The sequence below is a fragment of the Copadichromis virginalis genome, linkage group LG6, assembly GCF_057382275.1.
Source record: "Copadichromis virginalis isolate Kocher_CV1m ecotype Utaka linkage group LG6, C_Virginalis_male_GT1.1, whole genome shotgun sequence".
Taxonomy (NCBI): domain Eukaryota; kingdom Metazoa; phylum Chordata; class Actinopteri; order Cichliformes; family Cichlidae; genus Copadichromis; species Copadichromis virginalis.
Window position 1 is genome coordinate 10,560,677 of NC_140623.1, and position 25,938 is coordinate 10,586,614.

Genomic DNA, 25,938 nt, shown 5'->3' on the forward strand with positions numbered 1-25,938 from the left:
ATTGCAAGTTACATTACTGATATAATAAATATAAAATGGTTTTATTGTTCATCCACAAGTGCAGTCTCTGGCTCAAATAACACAGAAGCTTGGTGTGTTCTAATATCTTTAAGGATGGTTTGTTTGTCAGTCCAGGCAGTGTTTCACTTTTTGTGGAAAAACTTGCGATACATTGAGTATATTCAGTATATCGCACAGCCCTGCTGTGAACCCCTCCAGTGTGAGCTGGAGGCCGCTGAGTGATGGCCAACCAAGCCCGATAGAACTCCGCCTTCAGTTTAATGGCTCCTTTCTGGGAGGTTACCACCACGACAGGCACCAAGCACCTTGCTGCCACAGCTCCTTGCAGCAGGCTCAGCTATGGAGGAGCAGAACATTGTCCATTCTGACTCAGTGTCCAAAGCCTCCCTCAGAATGCTGTCGAACTGGCAGTTAAAGGGGTGTCCAGCATCCTCCCCCACCACCTGACCCAACTCACCATCAGGTGACCATCAGTTCATAGCTCAGCTCTGTTCTTCACCTGAGTGTCCATAAGATACAGTTGAAGAACCCAAGCTGTTTGTTGAGGTCAGTATCTCTCAAGTAAAGTAAAAGCAAGTGTCTTTAAACAAAAGCTAAACTCCAGATATTTTCTATTTTGAGCTTAAGATGATTCGATCAGTTAATTAAGTCCATTTGAGTTCATTTGTGGCACACTTGTGGATGCATGTAAAACCACACCCCCAAACACAGAGCTTCTTTCTTTGACATCATAGGAAAATCAACCAAGACATCAGGAAATGAATTGTAGACTCCACAAGTGTGGCTCATCTTTAGGTGCAATTTTCAGATGCCTGAAGGTCCCACATTCATCCATTCAGACAATAATACGAGAGAATAAAAAGTACAGGAATGTACAACCATCATACTGCTCAGGAAGGAGACCTACAAACCTGACCCAGTTACACCAGTTCTGTCAAGAGCAGTGGGCCAAGATTCCAGCAAACTGTTGCAGAAAGCTGGTGTAAGGACACCTGAAGCGTGTGGCCCAAGTGAAACAGTTTTGGGGCAATTTTACCAAATAATAAGGAAGTGTATGCATACTTCTGACTCTGATGAAAGTTAAAGAAACAAAAAACAAACAAACTTCTCTCTCTTTATTTTGAATGTGTAAACAGAATCCGCAAAAAGATGTAAACACAAAGCGCGGCTCATTCACCCGGATATGCCGTCAGGTGCTGAAAGCAGACGTCCAAAGCGAAATAGTCAATTCACTTTGGGCACGTCATTGTCAAGCAGGACGATTAACCCTAATCCTATGAAATAAGAAGTTATATATAAGGTTATAATTAAACTGCTACGCAGATAAGCTACACAAAAACACCACTATGTGTTGGAACAGGAAGTGATACTCTACCGCAGAGAGAGCGAACACCAGCTGGATGGCGCTGTAGTCTGCACTATAGCTTTGTATTATTTATTCATTAATGAAAAAGCACATACATTGCAGCTCTTCCTGTTTGCTTACTGGATCTAGAACACCATTTAGATCATAACAGCTCCTGATCAGGATGAATTTCATTTTCAAATCAAATTTCATGTCCCAGTTTCACAATTTTGTAACATAATATTTCAAAGCTTGCTTATGGGCTTGTTTGGAGCAGACCAACAGTCAGGCTCGTCTTCACCCTTACTGTCAGACTCTGAATTGTTCTGCTATATCTCACCTGGCTGAGTGGGGACACACGTACTAAAGGTTAGAGTTCCCACTGCAGGAGCTTGGGTGTGAGTCTGCCGCACAGGTGTAGGTGCTTGAAAAGTAACAATGTTGGAACTGTGTGCTGGAATGACAGACAATAGAAGAACACACACATGCAGGCACACCTTCAGAGTACTCTCTAAGGAGACCCAAACTACTTATGCACCACTCAGCATATCTCACACTGTGAACATGACATTTGCTTCAGCCATGTTCATGAAGCCCATTTTCACTATGCCTTGGGTTGAACTGCATTTTTGCCTTAGTTATTGCTAAGGAGGAAGGTGAAATGCACTGGCTGACGGTCGTAAAGTGACTGCCTCGTTCAGTTAAAAAGTCTGGTCTGAACATGGACTGTTAGTCAATGGCCCCTCCATTTTTACTTACAGCTATTCACAGAGGCAGAAAGACGAGAGAGCAAAGCAAAGTGCCTGCTATGTTCGTATGAATCTCTATTTTTGAACACTTTGTTTGCATTTCTGAATCAGAATTAAATGTCTAAACAAACACAGCATTTTAAAATTGCTTTGTGTAAAATATGTGACACTGTGATTGCACTATCCCTGTACTTTGTTATACAGTACTTCTTACCGCCAATTTGTCTTGAGGACTCAAATTTAAGTGCACAAAAAGTAAAAAATGAACCCATGTTAATGGCACTTGTTTAAAAAGCATAAAGTGATGGTTTTCCAAAGCTGCTGCTATGAGTAATGGCTCCAGAGATTCAGGTGCTTAGCTGTTTGTTCATTTGTGCACTCCCCGCAAAGGTATTAACAACTGATTAGTGTAATGGGAAATTTTAAGACTGTGTGAAGCTGACCTGACTCAGTGAAAGGCTCCATGTTTTGTCATTCTGTCTTCATGCACTCAGAAAATATTTATGCTCAAAATGCTGATTTTAATTTAATTACATGTCAACTTTCTGTGTCTTTGTTTTTTTAAGTCCATGAAAAAAGTTTAATGGAATCTGGCCAAAAGAAATGTACTTGATTGGTATGTATTCAATTTATTATGAGCATATCTTCCTAATAATTTGAATAAATAAACAGATTTTATTTATTGTTATGAGGGCAAAGAATAATCTTTCAGGTATACCACACGCTCATGCATCAGTTATCTTTCGCACACAGTGTTCTGACCGTATTGTGTGATCGTGGCAGTGATGTGTAAATATTGGAGGTGCTTTGTAAAAAAGCACATGGACCTGCTGGTAATTTGAACCAATGCAAAGTCAAATTAAAGTCGCAGAGAAAACCTGATTTATTTCAGATTTCCACAACATTTGCTCTCAGCTACGAGAGAGGATAATACAGGATGTGATTAAGCCGAGCATAACCATTATAATATAATGTATATATAAAACATCTAAAACTGTTTCTAGAACTAGGGTTGTGGTTTCTATTGGTTAAGAGAGTTGCTAATACGTCGTGTCTGCAGGGTCCTCGACATTCCAACAAAAAACAGAAGGAAAGAAAAAAAAAGAAACACGTGCGCGTGTGTGCGCGCGTGGGTATTGTAGGTGGAGGCTGTTCTTACAAACCCCCTCAGCTCTCAGAGCTCTGAGACAGTCTCCGCTGTTCACGGCTCCGAGTGAGTCTGTTCTCAGCTGAAGTGCAGACCGGTGAAACACAGTGAGCGGATAGTTGTAAGTATTTTTTTCCCTTCGTCATGTCTTTAGTCTCTGTTTAGAGTGTGCAGGACAGCCTTTTTAATCCACACTGCCGCTAACACAAGCCTGTGAAAATGAAGCGTCGTTAAGTTTGTCTTACTTAGTAACATAAACTTGATGGCTCGTCCAAACAACAGCAGCCATTGCCGTCAGCTGGATACATTTTTATTTGCAGAATTCACCTGTGATAGCGGACAACACACAGCCATAAACTCATGCTTACATGTAAATACATCAGGTGAAGGTGGCTGGTGTCGTGTTTAGGTTCACTTCAGCAGTCTGTGCTTTGTGTGTTGCTCGTGTCTTTCTGTTTTGTCCTAGTTGTTGCTGTGTATTGGTGGGATTTATTTTAATCTCTAATACTCTTTATTAATGTGAGATATATTTCGCGCCGTGTCTCTGGAGGTGCAGCAAGCCAAAAACATTATCAGTCACGGTGCTCATCTGTCTGCTGCTGATACAGAACTCCTGGAATTACTGTAAAAATGAGGATTTTTGTGTATGTGGCTTTTAAAAACGATACAGGTGGAAGTGGAGGCCTTGATTTGCTCTAAAGGGTCACACATACAAAAAGGGGACTGGAATAGAAATTGAACTCAAACTAAAAACAAAAAATGCAGAATTAAGAGGAATAGGAGTCACGAGAGAAGAGATGAGGAGAAACCAAGTGAGATGAAGAAGGGTGACATGCAGTGTAGGAGATAGAAGAAGAGATGAGGGGAAAACAACAACAGGGTAGAGAGGAAATAAAAGAAAGAGGAAAGAAGAGGAAGGAATATGAAATCTGCTCCACTATCACTGATAAGGTTTAGAACACTGTTATTGAAGCCCTGCTGCTTGAATTAATGGACTGCTGTGAAACAGGTAAAAAAAAAATTAACCTCTATGTGACCCTTTGTTTTCTCTTTCTTTCACTGTCCGAGGAAACAGAGCTTTTAATTTAATTGGTCACCGCTCTTTAGCTTTTAAAGCTTTTCATTCTCGTCTGTTCACCTGTGGTACGTTTTTTTTTTCATAAACTGCATGTGTCCTGCACGCTGTGTAGGAAGAGGATAAAAGTGTTGCTGATATTGGTTTTAGCAGAACTGTGGCAATGCATGTAAGCATTAATGCACCCCCCACAAATTCCTGTATACCTTCCCAAAAATCTACCCTCCACAAGCAGTGTGACACTGTGGGTGCTGCAGAGTCTCCTGTGTTTTTTAACTTCAGTCACTGCCTTAGGGCCAAATGACTCATGTGTGCACACGAACACCTCTCTGCGTGTTTATCTATCCATAGATAAGTCCATCCATATGTGTCGTTCGGAAAAACTGAAATACAACCAAAACCATTCTGTGACCATGTTTGCATTTGCAGATCTTTGATCCACATGACATGCTTGTAAGATTATTGATCACACTCTGTGCAATCTGTGAGCACTTGTCAGCTTTGTAATAAAAAGTGTGGAGGCGGGCAGCGGTGTGGAGGTGACTGGATCCAGTCCAAATCTGTTTATTAAACCGCAACAGAGGAAGTAGATTCCCTGAGGGAGTAGGACTAATGGATAGCCAATTAGCTGATGGTGTATCTCTGCTCAATCTATGCTCTCCTGCTTCGAGTGAAATTGCTTTAAAAAAAAAAAAAAGAACGGTGGACGAGAGGGTTTGTTCCCTGCGCCTTAGGGTCGGGGAACGGGTCCTGACTGTCATCTGCGCTTATGCACCGAGTGGCAGTTCAGAGTACCCAGCCTTCTTAGAGTCCCTGGGGGGGGGGGGGGGGGGTGCTGGAGGGTGCTCCACCTGGAGACTCTGTTGTCCTGCTGGGAGACTTCAATGCTCACGTGGGTAACGACAGCGAGACCTGGAGGGGCGTGATTGGGAGGAACGGCCTCCCTGATCTGAACCCGAGCGGTGCTTTGTTATTGGACTTCTGTGCTAATCACAGTTTGGCCATAACGAACACCCTGTTCGAACATAAGAGTGTCCATAAGTGCACGTGGCACCAGGACGCTCTAGGCCGTAGGTCGATGATCGATTTTGTAATCGTATCAGCAGACCTGCGACCATATGTTCTGGATACTCGGGTAAAGAGAGGGGCTGAGCTGTCAACTGATCACCACCTGGTGGTGAGTTGGATCAGGTGGCGGGGGAGGACGCTGGACAGACCTGGTGCACCTAAACGCGTAGTGAGGGTGTGCTGGGAACGTCTAGCAGAGGCCCCAGTCCGCGAGATCTTCAACGCACACCTCCGGCAGAGCTTCAACAGCATTCCGAGGGAGACTGGGGACATTGAGTCCGAATGGACCGTGTTCAGCGTCTCCATTGCCGAAGCTGCTGCATTGAGCTGCGGCCGCAAGGTGGTTGGTGCCTGCCGCGGTGGTAATCCCCGAACCAAATGGTGGACACCAGAGGTGAAGGGAGCCACCAGGCTGAAGAAGGAGTCCTATCAGGCTTGGTTAGCCTGTGGGACTCCGGAGGCAGCGGACAGGTATCGACAGGCCAAGCGGAATGCGGCTCGGGCAGTGGCTGAAGCAAAAACTCGGGTGTGGGAGGAGTTCGGAGAGGCCATGGAAAAAGACTTTCGGACTGCCTCGAAGAGATTCTGGCAAACCGTCAGGCATCTCAGGAGGGGAAAGCGGTGCTCTACCTGCACTGTGTATAGTGCTGGCGGAGCGCTACTGACGTCGACTGAGAAAATTGTCAGGCGGTGGAAGGAATACTTCGAGGACCTCCTTAATCCTACTGACACGTCTTCCGAGGAGGAAGCAGAGTCTGGGGATGAGGGGAATGACCCGCCAATTTCCGGGGGCGAGGTCACTGAGGCAGTTAAACAACTCCTTGGTGGCAGAGCCCCTGGTGTTGATGAGGTCCGCCCCGAGTTCCTGAAGGCTCTGGACGTTGTAGGGCTGTCCTGGTTGACACGCCTCTGCAATGTTGCGTGGAGATCAGGGGCAGTACCTGTGGACTGGCAGACCGGGGTGGTGGTCCCCATCTTTAAGAAGGGGGACCGGAGGGTGTGTTCCAACTACAGGGGGATCACACTCCTCAGCCTCCCTGGGAAAGTCTATGCCAGGGTGCTGGAAAGGAGAGTTCGTCCACTAGTCGAACCTCGGATACAGGAGGAACAATGCGGTTTTCGTCCTGGTTGCGGAACACTGGACCAGCTCTTTATCTTCTCCAGGATACTTGAGGGTGCATGGGAGTTTGCCCAACCAGTCTACATGTGTTTTGTGGACTTGGAGAAGGCATTCGACCGTGTCCCTCGGGGTGTCCTGTGGGAGGTGTTGCGGGAGTATGGGGTGTCTGGCCCATTGCTACGGGCCATTCGATCCCTATACAACCGTTGCAAGAGCTTGGTTCGCATTGCCGGCAATAAGTCGGACTCGTTCCCGGTGGGTGATGGGCTCCGCCAGGGCTGCCCTTTGTCTCCGGTTCTGTTCATAATTTTTATGGACAGGATTTCTAGGCGCAGCCAAGTGGCGGAGGGCTTTCGCTTCGGTGGCCTCAGAATCTCATCTCTGATTTTTGCAGATGATGTGGTTCTGTTGGCTTCATCGGGTGAGGGCCTCCAGCTCGCACTGGAACGGTTCGCAGCCGAGTGTGAAGCAGCGGGAATGAGGATCAGCACCTCCAAATCTGAGGCCATGGTTCTCAGCCGGAAAAGGGTGGAGTGCCCACTCCGGGTCGGGGATGAGTTCCTGCCCCAAGTGGAGGAGCTCAAGTATCTCGGGGTCTTGTTCGCGAGTGATGGGAGAAGGGAGCCGGAGATCGACAGACGGATTGGGGCTGCGGCTGCAGTAATGCGGACGCTGCACCGGTCCGTCGTGGTGAAGAGGGAGCTGAGTGTAAAAGCGAAGCTCTCAATTTACCGGTCGATCTACGTCCCTACCCTCACCTATGGCCACGAGCTGTGGGTAGTGACCGAAAGAACGAGATCGCGGATACAAGCGGCGGAAATGAGCTTCCTCCGAAGGGTGGCTGGCCTCTCCCTTAGAGATAGGGTGAGAAGTTCGGCCATCCGGGAGGGGCTCAGAGTAGAGCAGCTGCTGCTCCACATCGAAAGGAGCCAGCTGAGGTGGTTCGGGCATCTGACAAGGATGCCCCCTGGGCGCCTCCTGGGTGAGGTGTTCCAGGCATGTCCCACCGGGAGGAGGCCCCGGGGCAGACCCAGGACACGCTGGAGAGGTTATATCTCTCGGCTGGCCTGGGAACGCCTTGGTGTTCCCCCGGATGAGCTGGAGGTGGCTGGGGAGAGGGAGGTCTGGGCCTCTTTGCTTAGGCTGCTGCCCCCGCGACCCGGCTCCGGATAAAGCGGATGAAGATGGATGGATGGATGGATGGGAAAAAAAAGAACATTACTGTGTATTACATGTCATAAACAGTGTACACACATCACAAACCCACTATTTTCCCCAAAGAAATATCACAAATGAATATTTATAGTCCAAATATTTGCCTTGCTGAAAGCATATATGTGTTTTTGTGAAAATACAAGCTTAGGATCTTTGTACTTTGGGCTAAAGTAACTCACAAATGTTTACTGGTCTATCTTGCAAAGATGGGGCTTTAGTAACTGTAGATATTGAATAGGCGAAATTTAGTAAACAAAAAGTACAATATTTCACACTGATAATATTATCACTATTTAAATGTTACCTAAAGTCAAACACTCTACATAAAATTTGGACCCAATCACAACAAGAGCACATACTCTTTTGTGGACTACTGCTTTGAAGCTTCAAGTTTGTCATTTTGGCTGTCACCATTGTTTTTCTTTGGAAGTAAACAATGGCCATATTTGGATGAGAGGCTGTAGTGCTAGCAGCTAGTTAGAAGCTAATGTGGTTTATCTTGATTAGCAACTTGCATACATAGACTGAAGCATATTCATACAGTATTACAATTTAAGTCACAGACCTTTTTGTGACAGAAGACATATAATTTGCCAGATAAACTCGTTAAAATGGTCCAAAAGAGCACAAACATGTTCAGTGATTTTTAACTAGCTGAGGCGTTACCTAGCATTTGCTAGCAGCTTTAGCGACCCTAACCCTGGAGACTGCTGCCAACCTAGAATGTACTGACTTTGGTAAGCTTTTTTTTAAATGTGTGTGTCATTAACATTATTGTTGTATTTTATTGGCATACAATGCAAATTCACAGATGCAGGAGTGTGTTTCAAGCTCCAGTCTCTAAATGTTTTGTCTACACGAAGTGTACATATACTTAGGTGTGTTCATGTCCAAGCTCAAAGCGTCGCAGCAAGGAATTCAAGTGATGATTTTGTGCAGCATCATCGTCGTGTGATGATCAGTTGTATCCACAATTATAACTAACATTATAAACCATATGAAATAAATGGACAGATGCACATAAATGTATATAGTTTATGCTGCAATTCCTTGGCACCTTCTTAATGACAGCGTGATAAGTAAGGCTTTGAAATCTATTTTGTGCAGTGAGTGATGGTTACTCTTCCCCATTTCCCATGACCCTTTATGAGATACCCTCTGCAGCCTGGTGGCCACACCACCAACAGTCTTTGCTTTTTCCTGTCCTATTTTTTATATGCTAGGAATAAGGGTGGCAAAAAAAAGAAAAGACCAGACTGACATTAAAAGAAACAATAGAAATGCCCTAAAATGCACTTAGTGAATGTAACAATAATGAGCGGCCCTTTGGGCAATCAGCAGGCATTCACTTCCCCAACGAAACAGTTGCCAGACAGGCGTCTGTGTTAATGGGTACCTTGTGGCCTCTAGATTGTATCAGGAGGTTGTTTGTTCCAAGCTGTGGATTGAACAATTACGAGGTATTACGCAGGCGTCAACAGAGTTTTCAGTGAGGAGGAAACATGTATTTACCACCAGTATCAACCATGTAATCATCACCAGGCCTCTTATAAAGAGAGTCACCATTAATGTTTGTATAAATGCTTTCCAATAATTCAACTATTGAATTTTATTCAAGGACATCTCTTTTCCATCTCTTATGCTCTCTTTTGTCTTTAAGAGAGGTTAATCACACCAGAAATATGAGAGGTTAAAGCCAAATTGATGGTTGTACAACACGTAATGGTGATAGGAAAAAAACAAAAACATAAAAAAACATGGAAACTGATGTTAAAAGTGTTTATTAAAGCATCGTGCACCAAACCGCTGTCAGCATGAATGTCTATTTTTGAAAGTTTTCAGCTTGTTCCTTTGAAAGACACAACAGCTGAAGCTCACAGCAGGTGCAAGCTATTTTCATTAGCAGAAACCATAACAATAGTATCCAGGGTTATTATGTGCCAAGCAATTGTCGCTTCACCAGCTAATCTCTCAGAACAATACTGCTAGTGTCGCTTTGCAGTTATGAGCAAGCATCATTATGGAAATAACTGAATTTGGGATTCAGTGATGTTGTGGATGAACAGCTGGAATGATCGATATGGGAGTAGAGAAGTGTGTTGTCCTGCAGTGTCAGCCGTGGCATCCAGTTATGAGTACACACACCTTCAGTGAATTCCATCGAGGGACAATAACTGCTGAGGTGGTGCATGACTCAGTATAATAGTCTTTCCTCTGGAAAAGGCTCTGAAAATCTCAAGATGACATCTTGGCTTCAGCTAATTCAAAGGCTAACTGTAAAGCCTATGCTGAAATACACTGAGGCTTCAGTGAAAGTGGATTTTATTTTCTACTGATTCATGAGGAACAAAGTGACATGCATTTGTTGGTAATCACAAACTGAGTTTGCAGCATTGAGTTTAGTCAGAGTTGAATTAGAGCAGTGAGAAAGTCTCTGACGTGAAAGCCTAAAGGTGTTCAAGCCAGCACAGGAAAACATGGGACTGATGAGATTAAGAAAAAACACATTGAACTGTAATGTCGTTAAAGTGTGTAGTGAACAAGTGGATAGAAAGGACTGCTGCTTAGACCACCGACAGTTTGAAAGCGTTGCATAATTTTGGTAGGTTATGAACTGCTGCTGTTGCCTCACATTATACTGTACAAATGGACTGATTCTTATATAGCTTTCGCTTTTCTACTCTCCCGGAGTACTCAAAGCGCTCTATACAACATGCCACAATCACCCAATCTCACAAGCACTGTCTCTAAACTGAGTGCTTTCTATCGACATTCACACACATTCATGCTCCGATGGATGCATCGAGAGCAACCTGGGGTTAGTATCTTGCCCAAGGATACATGAGCCAGGGATCGAACCACCAACCTTCCGATCAGTAGGTGATCTGCTCTACCTCCGGAGCTGCAGTCACCCCACCCAGGCCTCTCATTGTACTGCCTCAGCAAATAGGTACAATTTCACCAGTTCATTTGTAAACCCTGTGCTGTCTCACTTAAACAGAGTTTTTTTTCTAGACTTTTTTCAGTTTTTTAAATATATTTACATTCAATTTATTAATTTAAAAAAAAAAACTGCAAATCAAGGTTTTAAATTTAATTTTTTATTCTTTTTCATTGTGTCACTTTGTAAAATTAATATATATTATATTTTTAATTCAGTCTCATATGTGGCATATGGCATTCACTTATTATTAATAGTTAAATTACTGTAAATGACAACCAGTAAGTTACCATTAAAGTTTAATGATCAGGCAAAATACATATTTCAGTTACACATGAGATTTTTTTTTATATTTATTTTTTTCAGCACAGCTTCAACGTCATTTAAGTTTTTTCCTGCTTGCACAGAATGATAAGGTTACGAAACCACAGAAGATTACCGTTTCACGCCCTCGATCCAGTCTTGAGTCTTTTCCAAATGTGTTTGATATTCAAATTTGTATGCTTGGCATTTGCTTTTCCCTGCTGCAGCCACAAAATGAGGTAAAAAGTGGGGAAAGTGAACCAGAACACTGAATTAGTAAGCCATATGACTGGATAACCTTGTTTGCCAGAATGATAGAGTAATCCTTGAGATGTGAAATAATAAAAAAGTAAGTACCTTCCTATTTTTAACAAACTTTCTAGCTTCTGTTTCTCCGGATGTCTGCATTAGGAGAGAACAGACTATGCAAAATTTGCCAAACCAGCAGCTCAATCATATTTTGTGTTGAACCTATTATTTTAAGATTTGCTTTGAAAACTATACATATTCCATTCTATGCCACAAATGGCACATAAATATAGATATGTATAGCAAACAAGTGAACATTTAGAATTGTAATCATCACTTCAGCTAGCATCAGACTTTAAATAACAACCAGTTAACATAAATTTACCCTGAGATCTCTAAGACTATATTATCTTCACTCTGCAGATGCACAGAGGGCAGGTTTTGTGTACACACATGCACAAATGCATTTGTCACACACCTGGCCTCTCACACACAATACTCTTTGTATTTGAATGTAAATGCAAGGACTCTTCAATCAGCAGTCATTCAGACTCTCACTTATCTCGTCAATTTGCTCCATGCAGGGACCTTTAAGCCTTGTCTTGACCTTATGTTACCATAGCAACACCTCCTGGGAGGGTTTTCACAGAGCTGCTCGTGCAATGGCAGACGAGAGAAGTGATGCACTTCAGGAAGAAAAATTGTCAGTCTGCTCTTATTGTGTTTATCAGAGATTAGGGTGGGAGGCAATAGCAAAGGCAAAATGAGGAGAGTGTAGGGGAGTGTGTGTGTGATTAGGTTAGCCTTGCTGACTGTTCACATCTCAGTGGGACATTCAGTGACTATCTAATGTATGGTGTGAGTAAAAAAAACAAAAGATACCTGCAACCACTCCAGTTTATGTTATGGAACCATTAAACTTCTTATTTCCCCTTTTATATATTAATTAACAGATATTCTCGTTATGACAGTGATGTGAAGCCTGTGATATGTTAGAAAATCATTTGTCTTCACTAACCATGGATGTGAATTGCATTACTATAGTTTTTATATGTTCAATTCCATTTTATTATTATAGTGCCAATTCACAGCCACAGTTGCCTCAAGGCGCTTTCTATCACAAGACAAAGATCCTACAATATCATAGAGAAAAACCCAGCAATTCACTGTGAGCAACCACATGGCAACAGAGGGGAGGAAGAACTCATTTTAATAAGAGGCAACATGTGGCAGAACCAGGCTGAGGAAGGGGCAGCCTTGTGCTGTGACTGGCTGCTGAATGAGAGGAAAGAGAAGGAGGAAAAGGGAGCATAGAGAGACAAGGACAGAACTTAAAGGTAATTGTGGATTTTTTTAAGCTTAATAAATGATGCACATACTAGCCACAAGGTTGGATTACAAAGAGAATGCACTCCAAATAGTCACAATGTGTAACCACAGAAAGGTTTTGGTTTCCTACTATTTGTTCATTATCTATCCAAAACTGTTTTTTTAATAAATTTTGGAACCATAAAAACCAGAACGATAATTTTTTTTATATTTTTTATTTATGGAGACAGGATTTAAGAGTGAACACTGGCTCTTGTGCCTCAGCTGATTTTTAATATTTTGCTGAACCACTTTTACTGCATTACAACATTCTTTTCTTTTGTGTACTCCTGATACGCTTTATTGAAAAGGACTTATTGAGACTTTATACGTCACTCAAGTTCGCTGACTGGAAAAAAAAAATCAATGACTGAGGCCAGAGAAATAATTGGTGCCTCGATTTAATCTGTTGAACCATTTTAGCTCCGTGTCTTTGTACAGTGTGACACCTGAACGTTGTACAACTCCATATTCACAATCACAGCACTGTTTGTGATACGAAGCCTGTCAAAGGTTAGTCAAGAAGACTGTCTCACGTTTATACCACCCATTCATGTTCCCTCTCACACAGCACCTAGTTTATAAAGGCGACTGACTGATGATGTTCCTCTCTGTGTTTATCATAGTTTCTGTCTCTTATCCAATTTTTTGCACTGTGGTCATTTAAAAAATGTCTAAGCCTCTGCTGCTCTCTGTGGTCATTTCCTTGTCAGATTGATGGAAAACTCTTCCACCCCATTCATCCTCACTTTTAATCAGGACCTCTGTCCTCAGGTCCATCCATTAATCTCACCATTTGTCATGCTCCACATCACATCCATCCAGATCTCCAGCATCATCCTTCACCCCTGCGCTGCTATCACCACCATCTAGACTCCCTCCAGGGGATTTTTCCAGTATAGCTCAATATATCACTACTCCCTTATATGATGATGTCACAATAGGATCTCTTCACTAAAGACTCCTTACACAATGTGCACACATTATAAAAAAATCCATCTTAGCCTTCTTTCATTTGAATAATTTCTGATTTAAACATGAGGTTTTAAAAGCCTAAATAACCCCAAGTATAAGTGTAATTCGATATTAGGTACAAGTTAATATTTCTATATTTATCGACTTCTTGTCTTTACCCTGTTGCTTCATAAAAGCAGTAGCAGCATTAAGCAGTTGAGATCCACGGCATATACCATCCTCTGGCATTCACATTTAGTAACTGAGGTCATGACCTATGGATGGCTCTTAGGTTTGGTCTAAAAACTGTACATAAAGATTGACATTCACCATGATTTGATCACGTGTTTGACCAGTGAACACTGTGGTCTTATTCTCCACTGGTGGTACTGGTGCCCTTTAGGTTGTAATGAATGAAATGTAATTAAAGCAAAGCAAAAAAAATCTCCAAACACTGAAAGAGAATTCAGTCATGCTTCAAAGTGTGTACATTTCCTGTGTGCTGCCAATATTTGTACTTATTTTAATCTAAAGTAACTGTCTCTGGGGGATTCTTTAGTGGTGTATATAATTCACCTTACCTTCCCCGCTCTTCCGCTCATCTTCACATCTGCATTAATGTACTTTACTCAGTTGAGGTCGCAGAAGATATGCCTCTGCTATTTTTCCCCCATAGGTCAGTGCATTTTGTTCCACCAATTATTAACCATCGCTGTGAGGGATGAGGGTGTGCCTGTGTGTGGAACAGTGGTGATTAAGAAGCTGGGATGGCTTCATAAACAAGTCTCGTACTAATAAAACTAAATACCTTATGTCTGTGTTCTGGTGCTCGCTTGCTTTGTTGTGACGGAAGGAAGGTTGTTATGTTTATTAATAGCTTAGTATTCATCAAGCCACTGGGCAGATATGGCCAAACTTTTGAAACTTTTAGGTGTTGTCCAACATCAGCAGCAGTCAACGTTATGTGTACATAGAAAAGTGTGTCTTTGTCAATACATGTTGTTGCCTGTTCATTCTCTCTTACTGCTGTGTATGCCATTGTTTTCTATGTTTTATCTTTCTTTGCTACATATCTTTTAGAGACATTAAATATTTTATTAAACTGGCTCACTCATTCTCTTGCCAATAGTCAGATGAAAAATGTAATAGTGCTTGCACGTCTATTTTTGACAGAAGCCTGTTAAAACATTTAAATACCCCTAAAGCTCACATTAGCTAGTTATATAGTATTGTTGTCTAGATGCAAAAAAATGTCACTTGTGAGTTTTACAGAGAAGACATAAACACTAAACATGCAGCAAAAGTCTCCTGCCCACTTGAAACCAAGAACAATACAGCACTTGAGTGCCGGCTGTCTCCAGGCAACCTCAAGGTAACAAGACTTCCCAAGTTGCTGTCTATCCAATAATAATTTAAAGTCCATACTAGCAAAGAACAATCTAAGACGTGATGGGAAATCTGTTACCTTTACACAGTCAGCCTAGATGTTTCCTCTAAAACTCTAAAACACAATTATAATGCAGTTTAGTTGAAGTTTCATGGACCTGGATTAACGTTACATTAACGATAATCCAGGTGCTAAATAACACCGAGCACCTTTCTTACTCCTAAGGGTTTTACATAAATTCTATACTTTGACAAAAACTATTATTATGTACTATATTTATATTTTAAAGTTAAGCAACAAGTTTGCTGCAGTGTGTATAATTGCATGCAAACTGTGTGCTGTGTCTATTCCACCATGTAAAGCAGGGTTCCCCAATCCCAGTCCACGGGGGCCGGTGTCCCTGCAGGTTTTAGATCTCACTCTGGGTCAACACACCTGAATCACATGATTAGTTCATTACCAGGCCTCTGGAGAACTTCAGGACATGTTAAGAAGGTAATTTATCCATTTAAATCAGCTGTGATGGATCAAGGACACATCTAAAACCTGCAGGGACACCGGCCCTCGTGGACTGGGATTGGGGACCCCTGATGTAAAGGATGCTACAAAGGATGAAGCATTTTCTCCAACAACAGATCTGCTCGAACAGAAACTGAAAACAGAACTCAGAAAAGGTCCCAGAAGAAACTTTATAGCTTTACAGACACATTTCAGTGGACGAACAACCAACACGGCTGATTTGTTGGAAGAGTTGATTAACTGGACATCTCCGAAATGTTAGAATACACCTTTAATGCATTAATTGCTTTATATTTCATGTCCACATGAAGTGTGCTAAATTAATTAACTTTGCTTTCTGTAGGGCTGCTGATCTTCTACTGATGTGAGCTTACCAACAACTGTTGCCTGATAGTCGTTAACGCCTCGATGGAGCTCGTCCAGTTTGCTTTGCTGCCTCAGGAAGTCCCTACAGCTACCTGGAGCAACACCTCTGCCCCCTCCTACTCTCATTTCCTGCTCCTTTCTACTCCCTCCGAACCGCTTCACAGCTTCAACCAAGATGACACTTCGTTTCTCCTTAACAGCTCCTGTCAAAATTGCACCAAAAGTAAACCAGGATCCCTCCCTGGCTTGGCTGGAATCTTCATCCCACTCATTTATGGCATCGTTTGTGTCGTTGGCTTGGTGGGAAACACTCTGGTCATCCATGTTGTTGTCAACTACACAAAACACGAGTCAGTCACAAACATCTACATCCTCAATCTAGCCATTGCAGATGAGCTTTTCATGCTGGGCCTACCCTTCTTGGCGGTACAGAACGCTTTGCTCTCGTGGCCTTTCGGCTCTCTGATGTGCCGAGTGGTTATGACAGTGGATGCCATCAACCAGTTTACCAGCATCTTTTGTCTAACTGTGATGTCAGTGGACCGATACCTGGCTGTGGTGCATCCCATCCGCTCTTCTTGGTGGCGGCGCCCCCACGTGGCTAAGGCTATCAGTGGCACCGTTTGGGCGGGGTCCTTTGTGGTGGTGCTGCCGGTAGTGGTGTTCGCGGATGTGCTGAAGGATGATGGGAACTGCAGCATCGTGTGGCCTGAACCAGCAGAAGTGTGGAAGACATCGTTTATTGTCTACACGTGCACTGTTGGATTCTTCTGCCCCCTGCTGGTCATCTGCTTGTGCTACCTGCTGATCGTCATCAAGGTATGACTTTTAGAGTAACACTGAAATAATTTGAGTTTTTAAGATAAAGGAGGAAGTATGAGGCTGCAAACTGTTTTAAGAGTATTGTGGCTTCAGTCAACTAATGTTGATGTACTTGATTGACATTTTATGATTGACATTTAACTGTTCATCCACTGTCTAAAAAAAGCCATTTCCTTTAAGGCCACTCTTACACCCTCAGGAAAGGGCTAGGGGATGAGGGGATTAACAATGATAAGCTCAGGGGACAGATAACGAGTCAACTATACTGTTATATCACTCCAACAAAGGATGTCAACAGACTAGAATCTGCTGAAAAGACAAGAAATGGGTAATCAAAGAAAAACTTCACTCTCACATAGGGCACTGGCTGCTCACTACTAGCTCAAACACAGCGCTAAACTCATCGTCAAATACGTCAAAGCACATCACTACACAAGCCTCTGCAGGCTGGGAAACAAACACCTAAGGTCACCACAGTACTGACACTGGCGTACACCGAGGAGCTCTCCACAAGCTTGTATCCAGCTATACACTGGCTCCTCAGGAGAAATGGGCAGCAGCTGAACCTGTGGGAGCCTGCTAGGGTTATAACAGCCACCCTCACTTTACGCCAGCTTTCTTCTGTTCATTATAAACAGGTTGAAAGAGCAGGCGGTGGCTGTGTTCACAGCCAGAGCTGTGAGATGACCATATTAACGATGTCCCCACATATTACACAGATAAACAAGCAGTAAACACTGTCCTAAACCTCACTGTGCACAGCGATTACTTGCACATGCATTGGCCACAAGGTTTACAAATTTGGGCCATGTTTAACATGAGTATCTAATTTTAACAGTATACACCAATGAGGCTTAATATTATGATCACTGATAGGTGAAGTGAATAACACTGATTATTTCTTTATCGGGGCACCTGTTAGTGGGTGGGATATATTACGGAGCAACTGAACATTTTGTAGTCAAAGTTTATGAGTTAGAAGCAGAAAAATCGGCGAGCACAGGGATTTGAGTGAGTCTGTGTTACGTTCCCCTGGGGGGGGTCTAGGCGGTGAGGGGGAAGTAACAAAAGTGACCGGGTCAGAAAAAGGAGTCAAGGAGGCGAAACAGTTTAAATAAAACAGTTTTATTGAAGTAAGTCAACTAAAAGAGACGGACAAGCCGTTATCACCATAAAACACCAACAAAACACAAACAAAACTCAGGCGTTGGTCAAATAAAGCAAAAAGTCAAAAGGAAAGCGCAGCTCACTAGCTGGACAACACACTACACAGCTCACTAGCTGGACAACACACTACACAGCTCACTAGCTGGAAACTACCGCAAACACTCAGCTCACTAGCTGTACACACACAAAATGGCACTCTGGCCCAGAGCTCACCCTGCTCTGGGCTTAAATACCCTTAATTGCTGATGGGAGTCAGCTGTACAGGAGGGAAAGGTGGCACCTCAGGCAGAAGAGGTGGTGGGACACGCCCACACTGGCACCTTCAGGAGGAGGCCCTGCTAGGGCCTGCTTAATAATATTAATATTGTGATGGCTGGATCATCTCCAAAACTGCAGCTCTTGTGGGGGGTTCCCGGCTTGCAGTAGTATCTATCCAAAAGTGGTGAACCAGCAACAGGGTCATGTGCAGCGCATGAGGCTGCATAGCTGCAGACCAGTCAGGGTGCCCGTGCTGACCTCTGTCCATTCATGAAAGCACCGAAAATGGGCACATGAGCATCAGAACTGAACCATGGAGCAACAGAAATACATGGCCTCTAAAGCTGTGCCGTCTTTCAGCAAAGCAAACATGTTTCAGGACTGGTTTGAGGAGTACAACAACATGTTTAAGGTTGAGAAGCTCCGAGGCCCCACCTCGCAACTTCCAGAACTTAAAGGATCTGTTGCTAGAATCTTGTTGCAGATACAGCACACCTTCAGGGCTCCAGTGGAGTCCATTCTTCAGGGCTGTTTTGGTATCAAAAGGGGGACCTGTGGCCTGTGGTCATAATGTTATCCCTGATCGGTATCTGCATGAGTGTGTGTGTACACTGTTACTGTAACTTGTTTATATGTAAACAAGGTTATAACTTTTCATCTTCCACTTTCACAGTTGCTAATCTTTTTGCAGTCATGATTAACATTGCTCATGTTGACTCATTGTGAATCATGTTGCTGCATCTGTGGGAAACATAAATGAACTTTGGGAACATAATGGCTCCTTCCACACTAAAACTCTGTCTCGGTTATTTTTGTTTAAAAAAAAGAACCTCACTCCTCTCCACAGTGACGTCCTCCTAAACTTACATTACTCAGAAAATCTGCCAACATGTGCGTAGATGCTGAAGCCCAACGTAAATGGACTACACTCTGTTAATATCACTAATGGCACAGGAGGATGAGTGTACTTAAGTAGTATTTGCACAGACCTAATGGAAAAGCAGAGTGTGCCATGGTTAGCAGGTGTTTCTACATTTTGGGAGAAAAACAGCAATCAGACTGCGTGAATGTTGTTCTTCCAGCAATCTGAACTCTTAACTCTATAAATATGTTTAAACAACAAACAGAATCATGTATATGGGGCGATCGTGTCTCAAGAGTTGGGAGTTCGCCATAAGGTTTCCGGTTTGAGCCCCGGCTTGGACAGTCTCAGTCGTTGTGTCTTTGGGCAAGACACTTCACCCATTGCCTACTGGTCAGAGGGCCTGGTGGCGCCAGTGTCCGGCAGCCTCGCCTCTGTCAGTGCACCCCAGGGTGGCTGTGGCTTGCCATCAACAGTGTGTGTGAATGGGTGGATGACTGAATGTGTAAAGCGCTTTGGGGTCCTTAGGGACTAGTAAAGCACTATACAAATACAGGCCATTTACCATTTATCCTCTCTAACCACCAGCAGGATCTCAGATAGTGTTGTCTGTTTGTCATAGTTGTATACTGTTTGACAGTTTACGTTATTTCAGTGACTTTTCTATTTCAGGAAATCCATCCATCTATTCATCCATCCATTCCTCCATCCATCTTTTTAACTACTGGGTCATTAAGGAGGCTGAAGCCTATCCCAGCTGTCATTAGGCAAAGGGCGGGGTAGACCTCGGACAGGCCAGAAAACAGGATTAATCTGGTACACTAGTCTCTTTCTTTCTGTAAAAAAAACATCTGTGTCTGCAAACATTTGTGTTATCAGTTTCATTTGAGCCTGCATACATTTTGGACAGACTTTCTCATTAACCTGTTTTTAAATTGAGGGTATTTGCTTTCCTCTCCTTTAAAGGTAAGAAGTGTTGGAAAACGGGCACAGGCCACATCCTCCAGACGCAAGAAGTCAGAGCGTAAAATCACCCGGATGGTAGTTGTTGTTGTGGCGGTGTTCATCTTCTGCTGGCTGCCGTTCTATGTTCTCAACATTCTCAACCTCCTTGTGGTCCTGCCTGGAGACTTCAGGGGCCTCTACTTCTTTGTTGTTGTTCTTTCATATGCCAACAGCTGCGCCAACCCCATACTCTACGGATTTCTGTCTGACAACTTCAAGAGGGGCTTCAGGAAGGCGCTGTGCCGCACGTCGCGCAGAGTGAACAGCAACGACAGAACCGGCATCGAGGCCCAGAGGCCCACGGAGGAGTGGGGCGGCATTGTTCTCCGACAGCAAATAAGTGAGGGAATCACTCACGTGCATGGGAAAGAAAGTAGTAGAAATGAAGAAGAGGAGGAAATAGGTGGGATAGAAGGTGCTATACAGATGAGAGAAATCTGTAAGACATCACAGAATGGGAATCAGAACGGAGTGAAAGAGGACTCAAGGACACAGGTCACACAGAGGGGTACACGTGACCAGGGTGCAAGCTTTGATCCTGCTGAGGGAGTGTCCTCTTTGGCCAGTAAGAGAAGTAGGTCACCTGAAGAATTCCTGGACCAAAACTCTGTGCTTGATATCAGCTACCTGTAACAGAAATTTGCCCATTTTCAGTGGATTTGGGTACCTGCTGTATTACAGCGTCTTTGAAGTTGGTTTTAATGCCAGTTTATGGTAACAGTCTGGCATCATTAATGCAAGTGTTTTGCCACAAAATAAAAGGGTAACAACTTAATCTAACCATGAGAAACTATAGCGGCAGGCACAATGAAACCTGAAGGACACAACAAACACACAAAGATGCCTGAATGACCACTGTTTGTAAGTATCGCTGTTATTTTGAACCAGACTGTTACTTCTGAAACTTCTTGTGCTGAAATGGCTAATGCACTAAATGAATCATGCCCCAGTGGGAAACCACATGACTAATGACCCACTGTGGAATGAAAAAATGTCAGCTGTTTACTTTTATTGCGTTGGCTTTTGAGAGCAGCCCACAAAGATAATTAGCACTGTTTTCAGAAAACACGCGTCTCAGTCAGGCTTGTGTGCATCATTTTCACCTGAATTAGTGTACATGTGTGGAGATCAACCAATTACTTTTCTTTTTTAAGGTTAACTAAAACCATGCTTTAGGTCGCAGCTTAAGAACAAGTGTAAAAATAAATGTACTTGCTAGTGACCTAAATAGACTGTTGTTAAAAATCTCTACATTAATTGTGATTTTTATTCAACTTTGAATGTTTAATGAGTTTAATAAGTCGAAGTGCAATTTTTGTTAATTTTGTAAAGCTATATATTTAGAGTGCTCAAAAATAAAGGAACACTTTGAAAGCACATCAGATCTCAGCTGATAAGGACTGGGTAACGTGTTAGAGATAAAGAATACCATATCAATTGATGGAAATTATCAGCCTACAGAGGACTGAATTCAAAGGCTCTGCCAAGCATAGGACCAGTCAAGAGTATTAATTCTGTCAGGAAACTGCCTGCATACTCTCACTGCAAGAGGAACCCAGGTCCTACTGCAGCAGCGTGGGGGCTGACAGTGGGTCCAAGGATTTCATCCTGATACCTAAAGGCAGTCAGGGTGCTGTTGCTTAGTCTGTAGAGGTCTGTGCATCCCTCCATGGTTATGTCTCCCCACACCCACTGTGCCATTATGAAGGAGCTGGACTGCATCTCTGTTAGGTCCTGGTATCACCTCATGCTACCAGTAGTGACACTGACACTTTCCAGGTGCAAAACCAGTGAAAAACAGTCCGCAAAGACAAGATTCCTGTTTTTGTGCCTGCCTCATTGTTACCCCTCTAGTGCACCTGTTGTTAATTTTATTAACACCAAAGCAGCTGAAACTGATGAACAACCCCCTCTGTTGCTTAACTAACCAGATCAATAGCCCACAAGTTTAAAACCTTATTTTGTACTTTGATTACAGTGTTCCTTTAACTTTAGCATAATGAGCAGCATAGTTTTCAGCATTACACAGTGTTAGTCAGTGTAAAGAAACTGAGTCACATTGAAAAATTAGGACGTTTTGTCATTTATTGTGATCTTGGTGTTTTACGTCTTGTTTAAGTCTTTTTTCCACTATCAAAACTTTGTATTATCAGTGATGTTTTTAATGCTATGGTGAAGTATTAAAGCCAAGTAGTGACAGTAGGCTAAATAAATGTTTACTGTAACCAACTAGAATGTTTAAAAAAAGAAAGAAAGAAAAGGTATTGTATGAAAAAAAAGTCATGTAACCTACTTCACAACATATGGACATGTATATAGTATGTGCCTAACATATGTATGTAGCATGTATGTAAGTGTCACGCCGTCATAACGTGCTCACCAAAAAAATGCTTAAAACCAATGAAAAACCGTTGGCTTTATTTCACAATGCAAAATTAATTAAAGACATAACAGATGTAACAGATGTCTGTTCACATTAAACATTTCAGGGTTCACCGAGACAAAGTTAAATTCTGCACCAGTTTAACTTTGAAAAAGGACAAAACATTGCTGCCCTCTAGAGGTCCACATACTAGAGGGAAGGCAGTTATTTACAAGCCTCAGCTCATTGCTAGGAGAAAGAAGCATTGCAAATATTTCAGAACATGTTTTTAATCCCAACATTTAATGCAGTTTGTAATAATAATTACAAATCTGGACAGGTTTTTTTTGTAACGGGGGTGTGTTTGAAAAGAATGAACTTTTGTATTATATAATTTTTTTTACATCCATCAATTATCCCAAAATTCTTCCACTAATCTAACTGTCCACCTTTACTCAGGAACAATGTCTCCAATCCACTTAAGGTAAGGCGGGTTACCCTGGTCAATAGGCAGGCTGATGACCTCAGCCACCTCATAGGGATGGTTAGAGCTGTGGAGGACAATCCATTATGAGTCAAATAAACAGAGAAAAGCCAGTACTTAAAACTGCGACTGCATGAATCATGACATAATGGAGCAAATGATGAACGCAATGTTCTAGTGCAATCTGTTTTATGTGTTGAATATTAAAACAAACTTACCGGACATATTCAGCAAGAGCGGGTACCTTGGAACTTCTTGTTTTGATCATCTAGATTTGGAAAGACACTGTGTCAAACAGGACTTCAGACATACTACCTTTCCATTTAATCAACTTCATGAAGGAGAAAGCTCATGCTGAACAGTTTAAAATATAGTTTGCCATGTTCTAAGAGACCATGACCTAATATGTCACAGTAAGCAGACAAATAATGGGATCTATCCTGAAACTTGCCTTTATATTAAATACTGAAATGTTGCCCACAGCTGAGAATGGTTATCAGTGCTGTTCCCTCTAACAGTGACTACAGAAAGTAGGACTGAGTCTATCTACTAACAGCTCATATTGACAGTCATTTAGTCACAACCTAAGCTTAAAAACTATAGCTCTTCTATAGAATAATCTTATTTCCAGGTTCAATTTTCTGTCCTCAAGTTACTCTAGAAGTGTCTCGCACTACTTTTTTGAACCATTGCCCTCCTTCACGTCCCATTCTGCAGCAGGTTTACTTCAAGGACCTCTGTTTATTTAGTAGCTTTCATTCTCCCCCCGATTGTGATACATTTCCCATCCCTGTTTGCTGTGAAGTATTCCCGGAGCATGATGCTACCACCACCATGCTACATCGCAGGGATGATACCGTAGCCAATAATCAGTGCTTTGTGTTCACCGGTAACAGAATTTGGACTTAAATGCAAAAAATATTAGAGTTTGTCTTTTTTGGTTTTGCTCTTACAAATCATTTGGTTGAAGTTTAGATAATAGCATTTACTTATATTGTTTTCCATTGAACTACTCAACCAAAAAAAACAACAACAACTAACTGTTGGAGCTCAGTTGAGCCACCTTTCAAAAGGTTTCACAATTCTCTCCTGAGGTCTTCTGAAACTCTTTTGGAGGGACAGAGTCTTGATCGCCCCTGTAACCAAGTACCAACATGATTTTGTGACTGATTTCACTCTTGGAAGAGTCTCTGTGGTTCTTAACGTCTTCCATCTCACAATTACTGATGCTGCTTGCTGTGGGGAGCACTCAAGACTTTAGAAATCGGACAACAACTTGGAGTATCACATCAAAGGGTCTAAATACTTCTGTAAATTAGGAATTTTTTCTTTTAAATATTTCACCAATAAATTAAACTATATCAATAATAGGATCTGAAATAATAACAGTCTTGCATTACATTTTGCCCCCAAGACATACAAATGGATTTTAGCTGCATCTAAGCAATATATAACAGTACCCAGAAAGCACTCACCAGAAGCACCTCATTGTCCTCCTCAATCTTCCCCTGCCATTCATATCTGAAGGAACAGCACACAATTATTTTTGGTTATTAAGTACTAGCTTCAAAGGCAGGAAGACTTCTGCTAGTTAGAACAGTATAAATATAGTCTATAATTTACAAAAAACAACACTGGCAAAGAAAGCTCAGTGCAACATGATACTAAAGAATAGCTAATGTGAAACATACATAGATTTGATCGCTGGGACAATGTTGACACAAGCTGCTAGCTTCTTTTCCACAATACCCCTGTGAGAAAGAATAAAAGAATGAAATGAGCACAGATGAAAAACATCTCATGGTCCTTGTATCCAGCTAATGAAGACAGAGAGTTTTTACTTGAACGTGCACATTTGTGCAAGGATCCATCCTGCCTTGTATCAATGGTTCAGACTAGTGGTGGTCTAATAGTGTGGGGGATATACTCTGGAGCACTTAGCTTCAAAAAGAAATGGTTTAAACATCACAGCCTGCCTGAATATTGCAGCTGACCATTTCAGACCCTTCATGACACCTGATGGCAACAAACTGCATCACAAACCTCAAATCATCTCAAGATGGTTTTACTGAACAGGTGACGGTGAGTTCAATGTACACAAGAGGCCTCCACATTCACAAGCTATCGATCCAGTAGAACACCTTTGGAAAGTGGTGGACCAGGAAATTTGCACGAATGTTCTGCAGCAACCATCTCGTCAACACAGGCCAAAATCTCTGAAGAATGTTTCCAGCAGCTTGTTCAATTATTGCCAAAAAAACAGGTCCAACCAAGTAGTTGTAAGGTGTACCTAACAAAGTGTCTAGTGTGCATATATTATAAACAGAACTGTTATTGTGCCATTTGAATCACCTGGCTAAATCTCTAGCAACTGTGTCATTAGGACAGGTGACAAAGGCAGCAGAGTGTGTGCCTGATGTGTACGTCTCAGATGCCATGGAGAAGGCCCTCAGTCCCACGGTCCTCAGCAGCTGGAACATAAACAGGCTCAGGAGCACTGTCTGAGGAGAGAAATGAATAAACGTTAGAGCAAAGCATGTTTTCTTTTTTCATTTTACCTAACTTGATGAGCCAAGTGTTAGAGGAAATCGCACACTCACCAAAAGCAAAGCTTTTAAGGATCCACCCTGTAGTGTCTCTGCTGTGGGCAAACCAATGCGCATTGCCTGAGCAGGTGAGACACACGAAGCTTAGGCTTTCCCCCCTTTGTTGTAATGTGTCTAAACAGAGTTACATAAGGGTTAGTACTTGAAGCAGCTTGTCACACCATGCAAACACCATGAAAGTCTCTGTTAACTTCCCCACTTTTGCATTCAACACGCTCCACTCAACAAAGCAGACCATAATTTAAGAGAACGGGCTGTAGAAATGCTGCAGCCGGGTTGCATGCTTAGGGTTTGAACTTGCAGGTGAGTTGTGTTTAGCATTGCACTGCTAGTAACCACAGTTAGCTGTTAGCTGCTGGGCGTCGGCAGAAGCTCGTGAGTGTGTGAAAGAGCAACACGGCACGGCAGACTCACTAAAACGCTCTGATAAGTTGTTCAGCTGGATTGCAAAGTGTTGCTATAATGTAAATTCCTTGCAACTTACCTTCTAACCGCAGTCTGTCACTGCCCAACCCCTACAGGAAACCTCCTGTAAACCTTCCTGT

At 42.6% G+C, this 25,938-nt stretch overlaps 2 protein-coding genes across 4 annotated transcripts; one reads left to right on the forward strand and one right to left on the reverse strand.

Moving 5' to 3' along the window:
- Nucleotides 1-3,282: 3,282 nt before the first annotated feature.
- On the forward strand, nucleotides 3,283-22,716 carry sstr3b (somatostatin receptor 3b). The gene is made up of 3 exons (XM_085458577.1): nucleotides 3,283-3,383; nucleotides 15,805-16,646; nucleotides 19,903-22,716. The coding sequence occupies exons 2-3, from the start codon at nucleotides 15,870-15,872 to the stop codon at nucleotides 20,572-20,574; spliced, it is 1,449 nt and encodes a 482-aa protein (XP_085314703.1). The 5' UTR covers nucleotides 3,283-3,383; nucleotides 15,805-15,869; the 3' UTR covers nucleotides 20,575-22,716.
- On the reverse strand, nucleotides 22,343-25,938 carry LOC146707256 (protein CutA homolog). 3 transcript variants are annotated; one of them, XM_085458575.1, is made up of 7 exons: nucleotides 25,878-25,938; nucleotides 25,388-25,453; nucleotides 25,140-25,288; nucleotides 24,479-24,538; nucleotides 24,263-24,308; nucleotides 23,006-23,055; nucleotides 22,343-22,854 (listed from the first exon to the last, which is right to left on the reverse strand). In XM_085458575.1, the coding sequence occupies exons 2-7, from the start codon at nucleotides 25,448-25,450 to the stop codon at nucleotides 22,755-22,757; spliced, it is 468 nt and encodes a 155-aa protein (XP_085314701.1). In that variant the 5' UTR covers nucleotides 25,451-25,453; nucleotides 25,878-25,938; the 3' UTR covers nucleotides 22,343-22,754. The 3 variants fall into 3 exon arrangements, with proteins under 3 accessions (XP_085314701.1, XP_085314700.1, XP_085314702.1); XM_085458574.1 differs by having other exon boundaries at nucleotides 25,388-25,507; XM_085458576.1 differs by lacking the exon at nucleotides 25,388-25,453.